The following is an 18,631-nucleotide window of genomic DNA, read 5'->3' on the forward strand; positions in this document are numbered from 1 at the left end:
TGTGGTTGCTGGGATTTGAACTCCAGACCTTCGGAAGAGCAGTCGGGTGCTCTTACCCACTGAGCCATCTCACCAGCCCTTGACTCATCCTTTTTAAGGATAAGTTTACAGATATGAGCCACCACAATTGCATTACTATATAGTTTTAAAGTCAAGTGTTAGCAAGAACTGTGAAAGATTTTTAACAATGCCCATATCTCATCATTAAAAACAGTGAATTGGTGTGGGCTGGTCTGTGGATCAAACTTTCAGATTCACTGGGGCTGGGAATTTTTTCCCTTGAATTTTATGCCAGACATTTTAGTTATTGCTATAATAGTAATTTAAATTCTTCAGATAAATAGGAGTTTATATTTGGTGTAACATTGTTGGTGGAATAAAGAATGCCAGATCTTAGACTTATGATGTACACCTTAGTTTCAAAATACTTGTAAAAGTACTGTCTAAAATAAAATTGAACTTAGTTTAAAACATTTATCTTTAAAATCAAGGCGTGCAGGCATTATTCTAAGTCACTGTTAGCTTCATTACCTCAGTCGGATCCCAGGTGACCTGACAGGGTGAAGGATAAGGCAGTAGGAAGGAGAGAAGCAGCAGGAGCAACCTTACCTTGTATCCATTCACTGTATAAAAAGTCCTAGTTTTGTGGGTTTTACTTTTTATCTATCTTTGACTTTCAAGCACAAGCCCCCTTTGAGAAAGGGTGTTACGTAGGCCAGGCTAGCCTTGAGCTCACTATCTAGCTGAGGATGATCATGAACCTGATCCTCCTGCCTCCACCTCCTGCGTGTTGGGACTGCAGGTATGTGCCTCACGCCTGACTTATGCTGTTTGGGAGCCCAGAGCTTCCTGTGTACTAGGCAAGCACTCTACCAACCAGCTCCATCCTTAACCCCGCTTCAAGCTTAGAGTAATAAGTAACTAAATTCCCTTATTCTCCTATGACCTCTAGGTACCGGATCTTTGCCTTTGATCACGACCTCTTTAGCTTTGCAGATGTAACCTTTGACAAGTGGCCTGTGGTTCTTATCACCAATCCCAAATCCCTCCTCTATAGCTGTGCTAAGCATGAACCGCTAGAAAGGCTCTTCCATTCCACACACATAAGGTATGTCTTATGGATGAAGAATAAGTTGTTGTGATTGTTGTGGTGTGAAAGCTAGGGCATATCCCACTGTTTTTTTCAACAGCCCAAACATATAAACTGTTTCCTGTTTCATTTCCATTCAGTATACATGTATATATGTGCATTCAGTATACATATATATATATATATATACATGCACATATATTTATATATACATATATATGCACATATGTATTTTATATATATTGCATATATTATATGCACATGCACGTGCACACGTATAAGCTTGGGAGTGGGACTTGAACCACAGTGTCACACTCACACATGATGTCAGGCATGTGTTCTACCACTCTTTCTAGTCCCCCAAACGTAGTTTTTTAAAAAGATTATAAAAATCTATGAAATCATCCAGAAACTCAAGCCAATCATTATTTTTGTGTATTTTATTCCAGCCTTTCTAATCATATGTGTTTACTTTGTTATAACCATAACATATTACCTTATAACCTGTACTTATTTATTTATTTATATTTATTTACATGGTTAGGGATAAAATTAGGGCTTTATATGTTATGGTCCTCAACAAAACGTTACAGACAACCACAAATATAAGCTCAAATGAGAGCCCTTTCTTTCAGCCTGAGATGAAAGAGCAGGCTCCTGTTACAAAGAAATTGAGGACAGTGGGGTTTGTAAAGCCCAAACCGCAGTTACACTCTGACAGAGGCAAGCAAGAGTCAAACGTTTCAAAGCTTTTGGTTCAGTTCATTAAAACAATGGTGGGCCTGTGTGAATTGTTCTGCCCAACAGGGGTGGTCTCTGGGCCTGGGAGCAGAGGATGAAGCAAGAGGGAGTAGCTGGGAGAAGCAAGGGAGAAGCATACTTTGCTGCTGCTTTCATTATCCCTGGGAGGCGCTTGCTCCTCCTCAAGGCTACCCTTCAGTCCAGCATGTTCTACTTTTAGAAATTTGTATCATTAGGATTTTTGTTTGTTTGTTTTGCTGAATAACCTGCCAAAAGAGCAAAAGTTGTATAATCCTGATGAAATTAAAAATATAGTTTTTGTATGAATTTGGTAATGCTTGTTAATAGAATTCTAATAAGACATTATTTTTGAAAAAATATCTTTCAAATGTAAGATCACTTATATATATATGAATGTATGCATGTATTTGTTTTTCAAGACAGGGCTTCACTGTGTAGCTCTGGCAGTCCTGGACCTCATTCTGTAGACCAGGCTGGCCTTGAACTCACAGAGATCCACCTGCTTCTATGCTAACTCTTAGAGAATACAGTGCTGGAATTGTGTGTGTGTTTGCCCATTTTTGGAGAGTTGTCATCAGCTCTTCTGGATGCTCCGTCACAAGTGGTCTCCATAAGACACATCTTTATATCAGTGTTTTCAGAGAGCATCCAAGCAAATTCCTTTCTTTGTGCACAGAGAATGCACCACTTTGTTTTATTTATGAAATGTTAGGATTGTTCTTATTTGAGGATGAACATCTGGTAAAAACAGGTTCTTCTCTTGTTTGAATAAATGCTTGAATAATTTCTTTTTTCTTTTTTTGGTTTTTTGAGAGACAGTTTCTCTGTAGCCCTGACTGTCCTAGAACTCACTCTGAATCTGTAGACCAGGCTGGCCTCGAACTCAGAGATCCACTTGCCTCTGCCTCCTGAGTGCTGGGATTAAGATGTGGGTTACCACAACTAGCTTGAATGACCTTCTTAATGATAGTGTTGTAGAAGAGGTACAAATTCTTGGAATTGAAATCTTTATTTATTTTTTATTGGGGGAGGGGCATGCAAATGCCACAGCATGCCTGTGGATGTCAGAGGGCAGCTTTTAGGAGCTGGTTCTCTTCCTTCTACCGTGCAGATTTGAAGGTTTGAACTTACATCCTCAGGCTTGGTGAGAAGTTCCTTTACCCACTGAGCCATCTCAGCACCCCTCTCATATGAATGTTGATGAAGATCGCCTGATTTTTTTTTTTATTTTTTTAGAACTAAAATTTTTACTCTTCCCTCCCCGCAGCCATGGTCTCTTTATGAAGCCCTGACTGGCCCGGAAGTCACTATGTAGAACAGGCTGGCCTCTGCCTCTGGGGTGCTAGAATGAGTGTGGTTTCTAGGCTACCACATCTGGCCTATCAATCACATTTTTAACGACATCTGGATATCAGTGCTAGGTGTTATCTGAAAAACCTGGTGGCTCAGCTCGGGTATGGCCTTGCTTTTTCTGGCCAATACATCAGGAATCAAATGAGTGAATTATAGGCTTGACATTAGATTAACAGGATATGATATCTATTTGATATTCTATTCCTAAGATTAAAACCAGGAATTCAGGAATTTCTTCAGAAAGAATTTTTGGTCTGCCCTAGGTAGACTTATCAAAAGAGACTGATTTTGCTTTCTGAAAAAAAAAGTTTTGAGGGCTTGGGATGTAATTCTGTGGTAGAATATTTGACCAGCATGTCCTTAATATCACACCCCCCCCCAAAAAAAGAAAAAGTTTCTAATTTCTTAGCAGTTTGTTGCCGAATTGTCCAAAGACTCTGCAGTTGCCCAGTGTGGCTCTGCCTGAGTTCATGTCCTCAGACTATAGTAGCATTGCTCTCCTCTATAAACACAATGTCCTACACCTAAAATCATGCATTTTATATATGCTCTTATTTTAGAGTATTGGCCTTCTCCTTATCCCCCATCACTTCTGTCACTGTTAAGATTGATGGAGGTGATCTGGGCCAGGCTTCTCACTTGTCTGGTCCTATTTTCATACTGAAGTGGAACCCTAGAAACTACAGTAATGGGACACATACCATAGAAGTACTCGTCCAGGTAAGTTAGTCATTGTTAGCTTGTTGTGTCAATGATTGGGCTCTTGCCACAGTGAACTCTGATTTGGGTTTATTGCTAGTCAATTGGTAAGCAACAAATTTGATAAACAGTAAACAAAGTTTGACTGCAGTATATCTAGCATATTCTTTTGGAAGTTACATTTTACTTACTTTATGTGTCTGGGCAGAGAAGACTGTATGATAAGAGGCTACAGAGAGTTTGTGGGGCTTGGTTCTCCTTTAAATAACCATGAGGGTCATGAGGTTCTGCTCAGGGTTACTTAGTGGCAAGCACCTTTACCCACTGAGCCATCTCACTGGTCTCAACAGGTTTTCTTGTCCCTCGTGATCTTCCTTCCTTCCATCTTTATCCCTAGGTAATCACTAATCAGTTTTCAATCTTACATGTATAATTTTTAAAAATTAACCTGCTAAATCCTGATAAGGTACCAGACATGTAATCCTAGCTACTCAGGAGACCTGAGGAAAGAGAGCCATGAGGTCAACCCAGGTATATAGTGAGGTGCTATCACAAATAATTTAATCTACCAAATATTAGATAGGTATCCTGGGTTTTTCATTCATTAATGCTAAAGTTCTGTCATTTTAAATACACCACACTAGAACTAGAAAATGTAACTGTTACTCTCCTGTAATAATTGTCATCTCTGAGGCTTACTTAGCCCCAGTCTGTGAACCTCGACCTAGTCCTGGACACTTCTAGGTCATGTACAATCTTATCTAGGCCTAGAACATTTTCAGCCTCTGAGACTTGCTGCTGAATAAGCTCACCCTTTCTTGTTCTCTCTGAACTCTACCTGGCTGATTCATCTCAGCTGTTCTGGCTCAAACTTCTCTCCAGGCTGAGTGATTCAATCTGGCTTCTCACAGTTCCTCCTGAATTGATCTGCTTGGCTTTACATTAACTCTAGAACTCTGTTCTGGTCTTCTGGCTCTTTCTCAGTCTCTGGCTTCTTCTTTTTTCATCTCTAACTTGTTCTCTCTCTGTAAAGCTCTCCTGGTAAAACTGCCTCCTTTCTTTTTCCTTTCTCTTCTCTCTTCTTTCTTCTTTCTGCTCTCTTAAGTAGCTTCCTTTCCTCTCTCTTTGTGAGAGTTGGGCATATTCTATTCTGTCAAATCTCTCTCTGGTTCATCACTTTGTCTGCTGCTCAATTAGATATCACTTTTAAAGATGGTTGCTTCCTTCTACAAAGTAACTTTACCTTAATTGCTTGGAATTAAGGGTGTGTACTAAGTGTGTGCCTGTATTCCAGCCAGAGGGATTAAAGGTGTGTGCTAAGGGCAGAGCCACACCACAACTAGAAACATTTTTTTTTCAGTAAATAACTCAGTCTTTAGGTTTACAGTATGATCAAATATCCTGCAACAGATAGGTCTGTGTGTGTGTGTGTGTGTGTGTGTGTGTGTGTGTGTATGCGTGCACACATATGGGTTTAGTTGATTCAAATCAGAATCCAAACAAGGCTCACAGAGTTGCAGCTAGGTAAATAGTGTCTTCCATTTCTTTTACTGTATAAGTCCTCTCCTCACCCCTGACTTACTATCTTCTTCCTTACCTTATTTTGTAAAAAATATTTTTGATTTTCATATATGTGTATGTGGTATGTATGTGTATACACAGTATGTATGTGTGGGCATGCATGCTTGTATATGTCGTTGCATGTGTGTGCCTGCATATAGACACCTTTGGTTGATGTTGGGAATCATCCTTATTTGCTCTGCCGCCTTACTCATTGAGGCAGGGTCTCTCAATCAAAGCCAGAGTTTTCAGGCATGTCTAGTCTCCTTAGCTAACTGGAGGATCCCATTTCTACCTTCTGAGGTTGGAATTACAGACTGGCAGGCCACCCTTCCCACCAAGAACTTATATGACTCCAGTCCTCATGTTTGTGCACAGGGACTTCAGTCACTGAGTCACTTCCCCAACCCTTGCTTTATTTTTTGAGGCAGGGTCTCTCACTGAACTGATATGAATAAATTGGCCATCCAGTGAACTCTGAGACTCACCTCTCTTTTTCCTCCCTGGAGGACTGGGGTTACAGATGTATTGTTTACTTGATTGGTTGGCTGGCTGTTCATTTATGTGTATATGTGTTTATTTATATCTGTGTAAGAGTGTGACAGCATTTGCACCTGTACATGCACAGAGGCTGGAAGGTTTGTCAGATCTCTCAGAGCTGGAGCTAACAGGCATTTGCAGGCAACCAAGCTTGTTATATGAGTGGTGGGATCCAAACCCAGTCTTCTGATTGGATCATCTTGACAGCCCATTCCTGGCTTTTTGTGTAAATTTTGAGCATTAAACTTGGGTTTCCATGCTTCAGCAGCAAGCATTTTACCAACTGAACCATCATCTCTCTGGCCATTTTCTCCTCCTCTTCCTCCTCCTCCTTTTTTAATGTAGGGTTTCACTGCCTCTGCATCCCAAGAGCTGGGATTAGAGGTGTGCACCATCACACCTGGCTTCCTCTTGCTCTTCACTTCTCCATTTTCTCTTCGCCTCCCCATCTAAGGCTAGCACTGCTTCTAGGCTGTGCAGCTTCTTAGCCCCACCTCCTTCAGATTCAGGCTTCAGGTTTAGTGTGGGAAGACAAGACAGGCCTTCAAGCCCAGGAAGCCTTTGTTGTTGACAAAATGTACATAGGTATATAATCAGAACCAGACACACATTTAAGTGTGGTTGCAAGTTGCTTCCTGGCTGTGTTTCTAACTAGGATTCTGCTGGAAGAAGTCGGACTGCTCGCCACGTATTTTCTGCTCAAGAGAATGCTCATCTCACATTTGATCCTTTGGCGTCATTTATCCTCCTTACTGACCACTACATTGTGGTGAGTAAATTCAATTAAATGTTACTTGTGTATGTGTGTTTGTTTCTGTTTTTACTGGATTTGGTGAATGCAAACTTCTAAATGTTATAGTTATGTGTCAAGAAATCTAAACCTTATAAAAGAATCAAAGCTATTTATTTATCTATTTATCTAGAAGAATAAAATGTTTTGTGTGTATGTGGTAGGGGATGCACATACCAAGACAATGTCTGCTGGTTGAAGGACAACTCACTAGAGTTGTTTCTCTCCTTCCACCATACGGATCCACCCCAAGGATTGGATTCAGGTCATCAAGCTTGCTGGCAAGTGACTTTACTGCTGAGTCACCTCACCAACCCAGGGAGTTCGTTCCTTTCTTTCTTTCTTTCTTTCTTTCTTTCTTTCTTTCTTTCTTTCTTTCTTTCTTTCTTTCTTTCTTTCTTTCTTTCCTTCTTAAGATTTATTAACGTTTATGTGTATGAATATTTTGCCTGCATGTATGTTGGTGTACCATGTACTTGCCTGGTTCCCTCTAAGGTCAGAAGATCAGACCCCCTGGAACTAGCATTTGAATGCTTGGAAACCATTATATGGATACTGGGAACCAAACTCCTATATTTCCTTTGACTATTTTCTTACTTCAATGTGTGTGTGTGTGTGTGTGTGTGTGTGTGTGTGTATTTAGTTTTTATTGGTTTTTGAGGCAAAGTCTTACTGCATTTTTCAGGGTAGCCTTAGACATTTGAGGTCAAGCAATCCTCCTGCCTCAGCCTCCTGAGTACCATGGATTATGCAAGTTCATACCACTGTGCCTTACAATATTATTTCATAATGCAACTTTAGCTGTGCTATATTAATACATATATGAATATATTCTTTGATTAAATATTTAACTTAATATGTTAAGGTTTATTTAAGAAATAATTAAATGAACATATATTTATTTAACCAATTTTTTATTTTAAATTATTTCTAACTTTTTCTAGTAATTTCATCTAGTTTTTCCATTATTGTTAACATAAGTTTCTTAGGATAAATTCCTATAATTGACTTGAAATGATAAATGAGGAGAAGTCAAACTATTTTTAATATAATTATACAATTTATTTATTGTATTGTTTTTCTCCATCTTCTTCATTAAAATATCAGGCCCTTGAGAGTAAGAGATTTTTGGTATACCTACCATATAGTAGGCCTTCAACAAATATTTCTTAGTGAGTCAGTGATTGAGGACTTTTTTGTTTTTGTCTGGTTGGTTTTGCTTTGTTTTTATTTTTTGTTTTTTGTTTTTTTGTTTTGTTTTGTTTCGTTTTGTTTTCGAGACAGGGTTTCTCTGTGTAGCCCTGGCTGTCCTGGAACTCACTTTGTAGACCAGGCTGGCCTCGAACTCAGAAAGGTTTTGCTTTGTTGTATTTTAACATATACTATACAACGGTCTGGAGAGAGCCTGTAGCAATTTATACTCCAGTTTCATGAGATCTTCCTTATCATGAATATTATAATCTACCCCTGCCCCATATCCAACTTCAAATAAATCAGATTACCCTTCAAGTATAATGAAACTCTAATATTGGTCTAAGTAAATTCAGAAAAATCAATACTAAGCACTTGATTGTACTATTAGTGAACCAGACAATTAGTTCTCTTGGCCATGTTCTTTCTATATTACACAGTATTTTTGTTGTTGTTAGTGGTGATGATGTTAAAAACAAAACCTCTTGTTTCTTTTTCTACACATACTTTCATACCAAATGTGTGGGGTTTAAATAACCGTCTAGTCCTTGGTGAACACTGATTGGGTATTTCGGACTTTAACTTGGGCAAGGGAGAGATAGCGTCGATCTCACCTACAGGCTAAGGGCCCAGTCCTACAAAGTCACCCTCCTCATCACCCTGTTCTCCCAAAAGTCCCCTCCAGAAAGCCACCTAGGCTTCAGAGAAACGAGCTATAAACAGGAAGTTTCTGAGACATCCTTTCTGGGATTTGCTAGACTGACTTACAGAACTCAGAAATGTAGTTTTCTTACTGGATTCCTAATTTATTATGTAAGAAGACAGTGTCAGGCAGGTGGCAGAGAGGGCAGGGAGAATCTTGGATGTTCACATCCATGTCCTCCCAGGCACATACCACTGTGCTAGCTCTCCTGCCCTTGACTAGAGCAGCCTCCGAACCCTCCAGAGGATGTCTATGCCAGTCCCACTGTGTAGGATGGCTGATTATATTATTGGCCATTAGTGATGAATTCTGCCCCCTCTTCCCTGGAGAGCAAGGTGGGTGATGTGAGGATGTGTGCTAATCCTCAGCACATAGTCGGTTCCTCCGGCACCCATCCCCTTCTTTAGTGGCTTCCTAAAGCTTGTCACTAATCACAAGTGACATTCTCTTCACTCACCACCTCACAGTTGTTTCAGGAACTTCTGTCTACAGCCAAGTGTCTAAACAGGAAGTACTTTACTATTTTCTATTATCGTTTATAAAATTACAAAAGTCTTAGTAGTTTCTGGAGAACAGAGGATGAAGAAGACTAAAATATGGGTTTCATATTGTGGCACTTCCATTTTTGTTAATGAAGCCAGTTTGAGAGCCTTGCCTGGAGCCAGGCTTGCATATCTGTTCACATTAATGTCCCTTCTCCCTGCAGGCCCGGGTCCTGTTTGTGTTGATTGTGCTGATCCAGCTTACCACACTGATCACGTGCAGATATCTAGCATACCCAGAGCTTAAAGGTTAGTAGTTATGATTCCTTTTATTCTAAAAGATGTGAAAGTATCCCCTAACGCCCTCATCATTAACAAGCATACAGAGGATTCTGTGAGGTACAGCCTTCAAATAAACAGTCTCTTTCTTAGTCATATTTTTATCGTGAAAAATAATTCTTTTCACCCTTCTACTTTATGGCAATAAAATGGGGGTTTAATAAAATGGGGGAAATCCACAATATTATTTAAAATGGCCAATTTATAATATAAGTAGCTATTTTTAATAAATAGCTATTTAATATAAATTTATGTTGAAATACATTTGAATAGAAAAATTAATTCAAACAAATAAAGATAAGGCTTTAATACAAACTTGGAAAAAAATTGTCTGGGCATAGTATGCATGCATTTAGTCCCAGAACTCAGGAAACAGAGTCATTTGGGTCACTATGAGTTTAAAGCCAGTTAGAGTTACACAGTAACAGTCACTATCAAAAACTTGAGGGTAACATTTGATTGGTCTATGTGTAATCTTGAATTACACTCATAGAACAGGCTGTAGAACAGCTGTAAAGGTGACTTTTCCTATAGTATTTGGCACTTCTCCTAAGAGGAATCTTCCCTGGAAAGGTGCCATGATTATATTTGCCAAGTTCCCGAGGTGTCTTTGTCATATAGTAATGGATAATAAGAATTAATTGGTCATTTCTCATAAACAGCTCTTGTTAGAAGAAGGTGGATTTTCATTGAGAGCTGAGCAGGGAGAGTCCTATGCTCTAACCAGACATTGTTCCTCCTCCCCATAATCATTTCCTCACTGCTGAGAGCCTGTGACTGAAGGAAGTGACTGTAGTCTCATAGTTACATCTCATCTCAGAGGTCCTAAGGATGACTACCTATGTCTGTCCTTGCTCCCCACCCACACTATCTGACATGTGTACAAACACCTACCTTGCTGCCTTGAACAGAACAGCTGCTCCATAATAAATGATAAAGTCTGCCGCATCTCACCCTCACTAAGGAAGTCATGGAGACTCCACCTGCTGTCAGGCTGAGTGGTGTGTGCACATAGTCCCAGCATGAGAGATGTGGGGACAAGAGGATCCAGATCTAGAGGCCAGTCTGAGCTATGCAGTGAAACCCATCTCAAGAGCAGGAAAAAGATTTAGTGTGCCACCTTGATACCCACTAAAGATGATGCTTATTTCTTCTGAGCTAATATCCTGTCAGCAGAGTAGGGCAACAGCACCGGAGAGAGCTTTTAGTGACGCTGGAGCTTCCTGTGAGCGTGTTTAAATGAAAGGGTAATTTGTGTTTCCACTCGAGCTCTTCCTAGTGAAACACCCATTCCTAGTCATGTTCATATAAAAGGCCTGACTAGTTACATACAGTACTGACTATTGGCTTGCAGAGCGGAAACAAGCAGCTGCAGCTAGCTAACCTTTCTCCCCAGTGTTCTACTTGGTCCATCATTTACTGTGCAGTCTCACTTGGTTCTGTCACCTGCTTCTGCGTAGGCTGAGGCTAGTAAGTGAGTGGAGAAGAGCGGTCCTTTCTGTCCAACTCGTGTTCTTGATGGCTTGAAAATCTGTCCCAAGCAGAGTGTGGTGTGGCTCATGCCTGTAATCCCACCGCTAAGGCAGGAGGATTGCCATGAGCACAAGGAGAGCCTGGACTCATTAACAAGCTCAGCAAAGGCTGGATATAAACGATCTCAAACAAGTCAGTAGCCTTCCTTTACACAAGCAATAAGTAGGCGGAGAAAAATAGGGAAACAACACCCTTCACAATAGTCACAAATAATATAAAATATCTTGGTGTGACTCTAATCAAACAAGTGAAAAATCTGTGTGACAAGAACTTCAAGTCTCTAAATTAAAATATCAAAAGGAAAGGAAAAAAGTCATTTCTTGGACTTTGTTGTGATAATTCTCAAAAAACGAAAAGAAGAAAAGAAGAACCTAAGGACATTAAAAAAAAAAATAAAGATTCCTAAGCCAACTTAATTCCAGTATTCAAATATATGAGCAGCAGCATGGGCATCTCTTCTTATTTGTGTGATTCCAAAAAGCAGCCAGGTTTTCAAAGCACTAGTTTATGGTCCAAGTCCAAAAAGAGAAACAAGGATTCATGGCCTTTGTGTGAGTGTTGATAGGGCTTTTCTGTTAACTTCTAGATCCTTTGAGGGTTAATGCTGCATTGCTAATTTTAAAATAACATTAAAATACATGTCAGCGCTTCCTTCCTAGCTGATTGGCTTAACAGCGACAACACATAGCTCCACGGTCTCAGTTATCTGGCCTGAAAGAAATAGTCCTTCGATGATTCAAAGAATCTAGTTTCAAAGTATTTGAACAACATCGTGACCACATATTAAAGTAAAGCTAGATATTGGTTTGTTAGGGCTGAAGTAACAAAACACCGAAGTTGGCCCAAACAACAACAAAATACTTTTCTCAAAATTCCATAGCTAAGAGTCCAGGATCAAGACTCTCCACCCTCTGGGGCGTGTCCCCCTGCCTTATAGATGGCGCCTGCTTCCCTCTGTCCTTCCGCGGAGCATCCCTCTGTCTGTGTTGTCTGTCCACCAGTAGGCAGAACTTTATGGTGAGGGCTGTCATGACATAAGAACCTATCATATGTGGAGAAGGACTTTTTGGACAGATATTCCTGTGTAAGATAAAAATGAAAACTATTTATATATTTGATAAAGCTTTTAGAAGTTTGTGCATGGGCTGGAGCGATGGCTCAGCAGTTAAGAGCTCTGGCTGCTCTTCCAGAGGTCCTGAGTTCAAGTCCCAGCAACCACATGGTGGCTCTCAACCATCTGTAATGGGGTCCGATGCCCTCTTCTGGTGTGTCTGAAGACAGCAGCAGTGTACTCACATACATGAAATAAATAAATAAATCTTTTAAAAAAAATTGTGCACTTGGATACTGAATCCTATGAAAAGAGTGAGGGCTGTATTGGTCATCCTTTGAACATGGCACAGTCTTTCAAATCTACCTGGGGATAAAATAGTATGCTATAGACCTCTCACAATGTGTCTTATCTAAATTCATAAATTACATAGGAATTCAATATATTATAAAATATATAATTATATATTCCCTTCTATGTTTCTATCTATATAATATCTTACAACCAAATTCCCCTTTGAGCTTCCTACCATCTATGATTTTGTGTGTGAATTTGAGTAATGTCTGTGCACGTAGCAAAAGCTTCCATGTTAGTAAAAGATTGACTGAGGATAGAAGGTAGTGCCAAGGAAATATTCTAGAAAAGGTTTAAAGACATCAATTTTGCATGTATTTACTAGGTTTTTAATTTTTCTTCTGTTTAGAACCTCTGGGATTTGCAAATATGAGCACATTTTCCCTCCATATCTTGAGCAAAATAAACATCTCCTACTATTCTGTTTTGTTGTTGACCTTGTATACAGTGCTGGGTAAGTAAAGTATAAATCCGAGATTGCGAAGAATTCCGCTAAAGAATATATTGAGAATTTTGACAATAAATGATTTATACTCCAAGTATAACAAATGGCCTACAAGTCCTTCATAAATTATTTCCTAGGAGCTGGTTTTAATAAATAAAGTTATTTCTTTTCTTTTTTTTACAGATTCTTTTTTTAATGTTTTTTATTTGATATTTTCTTTATTTACATTTCAAATGCTATCTGAAAGTTCCCCATACCCTCCTTTTTAATAAAGATTTATTTATTACTATACATAAGTACACTGTAGCTGACTTCAGATGCACCAGAAGAGGGCGTCAGATTTCATTACTGGTGGTTGTGAGCCACCAGGTGGTTGCTGGCATTTGAACTCAGAACCTTCAGAAGAGCAGTCAGTGCTCTTACCTGCTAAGCCATCTTGCCAACCCCTAAAGTTATTTCTTAATATGTTTAAAGGACATTCAGTCAATATCAAGTTAAAGAAAGGATATTAAAAACACTAAAGAGGCCGGGCGTGGTGGCGCATGTCTTTAATCCCATCACTCGGGAAGCAGAAGCAGGTGGATTTCTGAGTTCGAGGCCAGCCTGGTCTACAAAGTGAGTTCCAGGGCTATACAGAGAAACCCTGTCTCGAAAAACCACTACCAAAAAACAAACAAAACACTAAAGAACCAGGATTTATTATAGAGATATGGTAAACAATAGAAGTTCTGTATGAATCAACTTTCACAATACCTTCTTTGACCATCTTAAAAGTTTTCATTTTTATTACATTATATTCATCAGGCTTTATATTATTCTGTTTACTATGTGTTTCCGTATCAGAATATCCATGGCGTCTTGTCTCTCCTGCCTACTAGTATGCCAGGCACTGAGCATGCTGAGTGTGTAGTTTGGTGAATATTTATCACTATGTAGACCAGGCTGACTTTGAAGCCAGAGATCTGCCTGCCTCTCTCTGTCTCCTCAGTGCTAGAATTAAAGGCCTGTATCACTACACCCAAAGAGGAGAGATTTTTAAAACAGTGAGAAAGGACATGAGGCATGTGGATCTCTGTGGGTTTGGGAACAACCTGCTCTACATAGTAAGCTTGAGGTCAGCGAGGTCAACACAGAGAGACTATGCGTCAATGAAGCAAAGCAACAACAAAATTCATCTAAAAAAACCAGAGCCACTTGAGGAATGAGTGCAGTCATGCCTGAGGTAGTCTATTTTACTGATTATTATCCCTAATGCTTCATTTAGTCACTTATAGAAGCAGAAAGTCAAAGGTGGTAGCAAACACCTGTAATCTCAGAGCCTGAAGAGGCAGAGGCAGATGGTTCTCTGGGAGTTCGAGGTCAGCCTGGTCTACATAGTGAGTTATAGGTCAGTCTGAGTTACATAGCACCCACATGGTGGCTCACAACCAGCCATAACTCAATCCCAGGACATCTGATGACATCTTGGTCTCTAAGGGCACACACAGCATGCATATGGCACAAAGACAGGCAAGACGCATTATACATAAAAGTAAATAAAATCTCAAAAGAAATTTGAAAAGAAGAAAATATTAATGCATTATATTAAAGTTATTACAACAGAATGTTAAAAATCTTGAGTGTGACAGTGTTTTCAGAATTTACAAACCATATACCTATTTCAAGTATATCATAGACTAAAATGAATTCATAATCCAGAAAAGTAGAGAAAATGGCTGGTTAGAATGTCTGGTAGAAAGACTATACTTTCAGGGATCACTTCTATAGTTCGTTACTAGAGAAGTTTCTCTGACTGTGTAGAGCACCCAAAACCAGGATGAGACATAGTGTCCCCTCCTGAGTGTGAAGCCGGCTCTAGGTGCTGCTTGAGTGCAGCTGCCTCTTGTCGTTGATGATTGTTCTTCTGTCCTTCAGGAGGGTGAGAGGGAGGGAATGCAGTCTGAGTGGATTAAAAAAAATGTCAGGTAGGAAACAGTGACTGTCAAAGGAGAGATACCACAAAGCAGAATGCTCAGTGGTGTTGAGTTTTGTGTCTCTTGCTTATTCCCGTAAAGTTGTTTTGTAAAATATGCAATCAGACTCATACTTTAAATTTCATTTTTATTTATTTTTAATGTGTGTTTATATGTGTGGACATATGTGCCACAGTGTTTACTTGGCAGTCAGAGGACAATCTGCAAGAGTCAATTCTCTCCTTCCACTATGTGGGTCACAGGAACTAAATTCAGTGGCCAGGCTTGGCGACAGGTGTCCTAACCCAGTAGGTGAACTTGCTGGCCAAGACTCAGTTGTAACTCTTCTGTTTCTCTGTCCCTCACTCCCTCAGGACCGTGGTTTGTTGGTGAGATAATTGATGGCAAATTGGGTTGCTGCTTTTCATTTGGGATATTTGTTGATGGACATTTCCTGCAAGGTGGTCTAACATTTATAAATGGAATTATACAGGTAAGAGGTCCTCAGAGGAACATCCAGGCCCTGTTGGCCTAATCATGTGACAGGGAGCTCCAGATCCTACTCTGCAGCATCTTTCTTACTTTACTTGCAGGGCAGTGTCTAAAAGCTAATGTTTTGCACTCCTGTTTTCTCCCTCTTCTCTTTTGTAACATCTTTATCTGTTTTTAGCCAAAAGGCTGAGAAGTAACTGTAGACATCTAAAATACATTGTGTCACTTCAGGGTTCTTGTTCTTGTTCCATTATGCTTTTAGGGATGGGGTGGGGTGAGGCAAGGTCTCTCTATAGCCCCGGCTGTCCTGAAACTATATAGAGCAGACAGGCCTCAGATGAGCCAAAATCCTCCTGCCTCTGTGCGCTACAAACCCTTTTATTGATGAAAATGAAATAAGAGTTTTATAGTAGAATAAATTTTACATTGCCAAGTTTAAAAAACTGATTATAGTGAGGTAGAATGTTTCAGAGGGGTGAAAAGAAAAAATAGACACATAAGGAGAGTGAATTATCTAAGGAAAACGCTGCTGTTCAAAAGGTAGAGTTGGGCTTCCCGGTGCTGTCTTAGCAGAAACATGTTAAGGAGGTGGCACTATGTCGATGTAACACACTATGGCACATCTCCTTTCCAGTGTTCTTGTTTGGGAAACACTGATAAAGTAGTCTACATTCAATTCCTTTAAAATAAACACACAACTTATTTGCATCCTTAGCCAGTGGCTCTGTCTCCAACGTCCACCTGATTTAGTGGTCAGCTAGTATTGCCTTAAAGAGCCTAAGATGTCTCCCAACCCTGGACTTCTGTTTCTTCTTCTCAGAGTGTACCTGCCTCAGCTACTCATTGCTGCCCTTCATGCTTCAAAGAGTCTGTCTCCTAGTTACCCTTTCGAGGGCCAATTATTCCTGTCATTGAACTTATCACAACCCATAATTGTGTTTCAAAATACATGTTTGTCTGTAATATATACGTATGCATATCTGTCTTTAATGGAGTCATTTAGTTTTTATTTTATGTATGTGAGTATTTTACATGTATATATGTTTGTGTCGTGTGACTACAGTGCCCTGGGAGACCAGAAGAGGGCTTCAGAACCCTTGTTTTAACGTTTACAGACAGTTGTGAGTGTTCATGTGGGTGCTGGGACTCAAACTTGGGTCCTCTGTAAAAGCAGCAATTGATCTTAATCACTCCTCCCTAGCCTGCCACCCACCCCACCTTCATCCACCCCACCCCCCTTTGCTTTTGTTACTTGTTCACCAATGTGCCTTTAACCTAGAGTCTAGCACAGTGCCTGATGTGTAATCAGTGCTTTATGGATATTTGCTGAATGAACCACACACAATTACACCTGGATTATAACCTATTTTATATTTTAGTACTCAGAATGCTACCTCAATACTGATACCTAAGTCCTCCTTTCACTCTGTCCACATAGAATCTATACTCTGTTGTGCATATTTGGAGATTGCTCAGCTCATTTCCAATATAAACACTGTATACATCTTACAGTATATATTACAGTAGGGACTTCAACATAAATTATGCCTACCTTTAAGGTGAACAAAAGGACAGGCAAATACACAGTTAACTATAGGTCAACTGTTCCCTAACAAAAAGTATGATCAATGCATTAAAACTCAAGACATATGCTGGGTGTGGTGGTGCAAACCTTTGATCCTAGCACTCAGGAGGCAGAGACATGTGGATCTCTGAGTTCGAAACCAGCCTGGGCTACAGAGCTAGTTCTAGGACAGTCAAACAGAAACTTTGTCTCAAAAAAAAAAAAAATAAGACATATAAGAGCTGGAACATAGCTCAGGAGTAGAGTGCTTGCCCACTGTATGCAAATTCCTGAGTTCTATCCTCATGCCCCACCCCAAGAAAAAACAGACATCTAAACTAAAGACATATTAGTAGAAGTTACTGAGACCCAACCCCTCCCAGGGCAGGGCTTGGTGGTAAGTTAATGGTTCTGTCTCCTTTTTTCTAGCTGGTATTCTTTAACATCCCCTTGATGGCTTACATATGCTGGAGTTTGCTACAGCGCTGCTGTGGTCACAACTTCAGGTCTCATCTCCACCAGGGAAAATACTGGAAGATTATACCTGTTTACCTACTTATGCTTCTACTGTACATATGGCAGGTTTATTCTTGCTACTTTCTTCATGTGACATATGGCTCCCTAGCCTTTACATTCTCCCCCTTGAGGACCTGGTTGACATTGCTGACTCCTGTACTCATTTACCGCGTGTGGACACTGAACTCCACGGAACTTGGAATATTCATGGTGCAGTTAAAAAGTCATCTGAGCTCCTGAAGTCTGTGGCTTACAGCTAGCAGCCTGGAAGAAGTCCAGCCTCCACATTTGTGGCCCAGATCTCTGCCCTGTGGCAGATGGGAAAGCCAGTATCAGTGGGTGAGCTTCAGGAAGCAGTCACTCCTTGGACGTCCGAATGTTGGAAATGTTTACTACTGATTCCTGCTGTGTGGACTACAGAAAAGTCTAACAATTGATTCTTCCTCAGGAGACAAAGAGCCCTAACCAAGAAGATTGCCACAGTGGAGTCTCTGTGACACTGAATCCCTTGGTACTACTGTGTTTATTAGGCTCATCCTGTGAAAAGCATCCAGCCCGAATTTGGAGTTCAGGATGCCATTTTCTGCCTAGGGAGCCTGTGGAAACTTGTCCTGGACCTTTACTGCTCCTGAGACTTGACTTCCCAGCTTGTTTCCCCAACGATCATGGGCTTTCTGCTTCCTTAGCCAAGGATGTTTTCAACTAATCAAATAAATGAATGAATGGTAGCCATAAACAATGGGTTGGAGAGATCAGTGGTTAAGAGCATGTACTTTACCTCCAGAAGACCTGAGTTCAATCCCTAGCAACCATGTCAGATGCTCACAAACTGCCTTTAACTCTAGCTCGAGGCCTGAGCCACTGTGGGCACCTACATTCATATGTGCACAGACTTACACGTGATTAAAAATTAATAAAAGATAAGTATTAACAAAGAAATATCACAAACGGGTCTGCAATGTTGATAAACATATGGGAACCAGAAAGTGGGCCTAGTTTAGGGGATTGGAGAGTCACCACGGAGCTGGAGTCAGCAGTTAAGAGTGCTGGCTGCTCTTCCAAAGGTCACAGGTTCGATTCCCTTCACTCAAAGAGTGTAACTCCGGGTCCTGGGGATCTGATTCCCTCTCTGGCCTCCGCAGGAACTGCCACGGACATATTTGCAGGGAAAAAGCTCAGATTCATAAAAGAGTGGCCAGGTCTCTAGTAGGTCAG

General features: G+C 40.3%; 1 protein-coding gene and 1 non-coding gene across 4 annotated transcripts in view; both read left to right on the plus strand.

The window, feature by feature from the left end:
• The window catches only part of Tmem62 (transmembrane protein 62), a 32,783-nt gene extending 14,428 nt beyond the window's left edge, over positions 1 to 18,355 (plus strand). Inside the window, exons 8-14 of one of the 3 annotated variants that reach the window (XM_021192127.1) lie at positions 953 to 1,108; positions 3,766 to 3,925; positions 6,660 to 6,773; positions 9,395 to 9,479; positions 12,797 to 12,901; positions 15,219 to 15,337; positions 17,330 to 18,355. In XM_021192127.1, coding sequence (XP_021047786.1) covers positions 953 to 1,108; positions 3,766 to 3,925; positions 6,660 to 6,773; positions 9,395 to 9,479; positions 12,797 to 12,901; positions 15,219 to 15,337; positions 17,330 to 17,656 — 1,066 coding nt within the window. In that variant the 3' untranslated portion in view covers positions 17,657 to 18,355. The remainder of the gene's footprint in view (positions 1 to 952; positions 1,109 to 3,765; positions 3,926 to 6,659; positions 6,774 to 9,394; positions 9,480 to 12,796; positions 12,902 to 15,218; positions 15,338 to 17,329) is intronic. The other 2 variants (XM_029536798.1, XM_029536799.1) reach the window with 2 other exon arrangements.
• Positions 14,629 to 14,840, plus strand: LOC115063784. Its single transcript, XR_003843645.1, has one exon. It is a non-coding gene; the product is annotated as a small nucleolar RNA U3 (small nucleolar RNA).
• Positions 18,356 to 18,631: the final 276 nt, after the last annotated feature.

This window comes from Mus pahari, chromosome 3 (assembly GCF_900095145.1).
Source record: "Mus pahari chromosome 3, PAHARI_EIJ_v1.1, whole genome shotgun sequence".
Taxonomy (NCBI): Eukaryota; Metazoa; Chordata; class Mammalia; order Rodentia; family Muridae; genus Mus; species Mus pahari.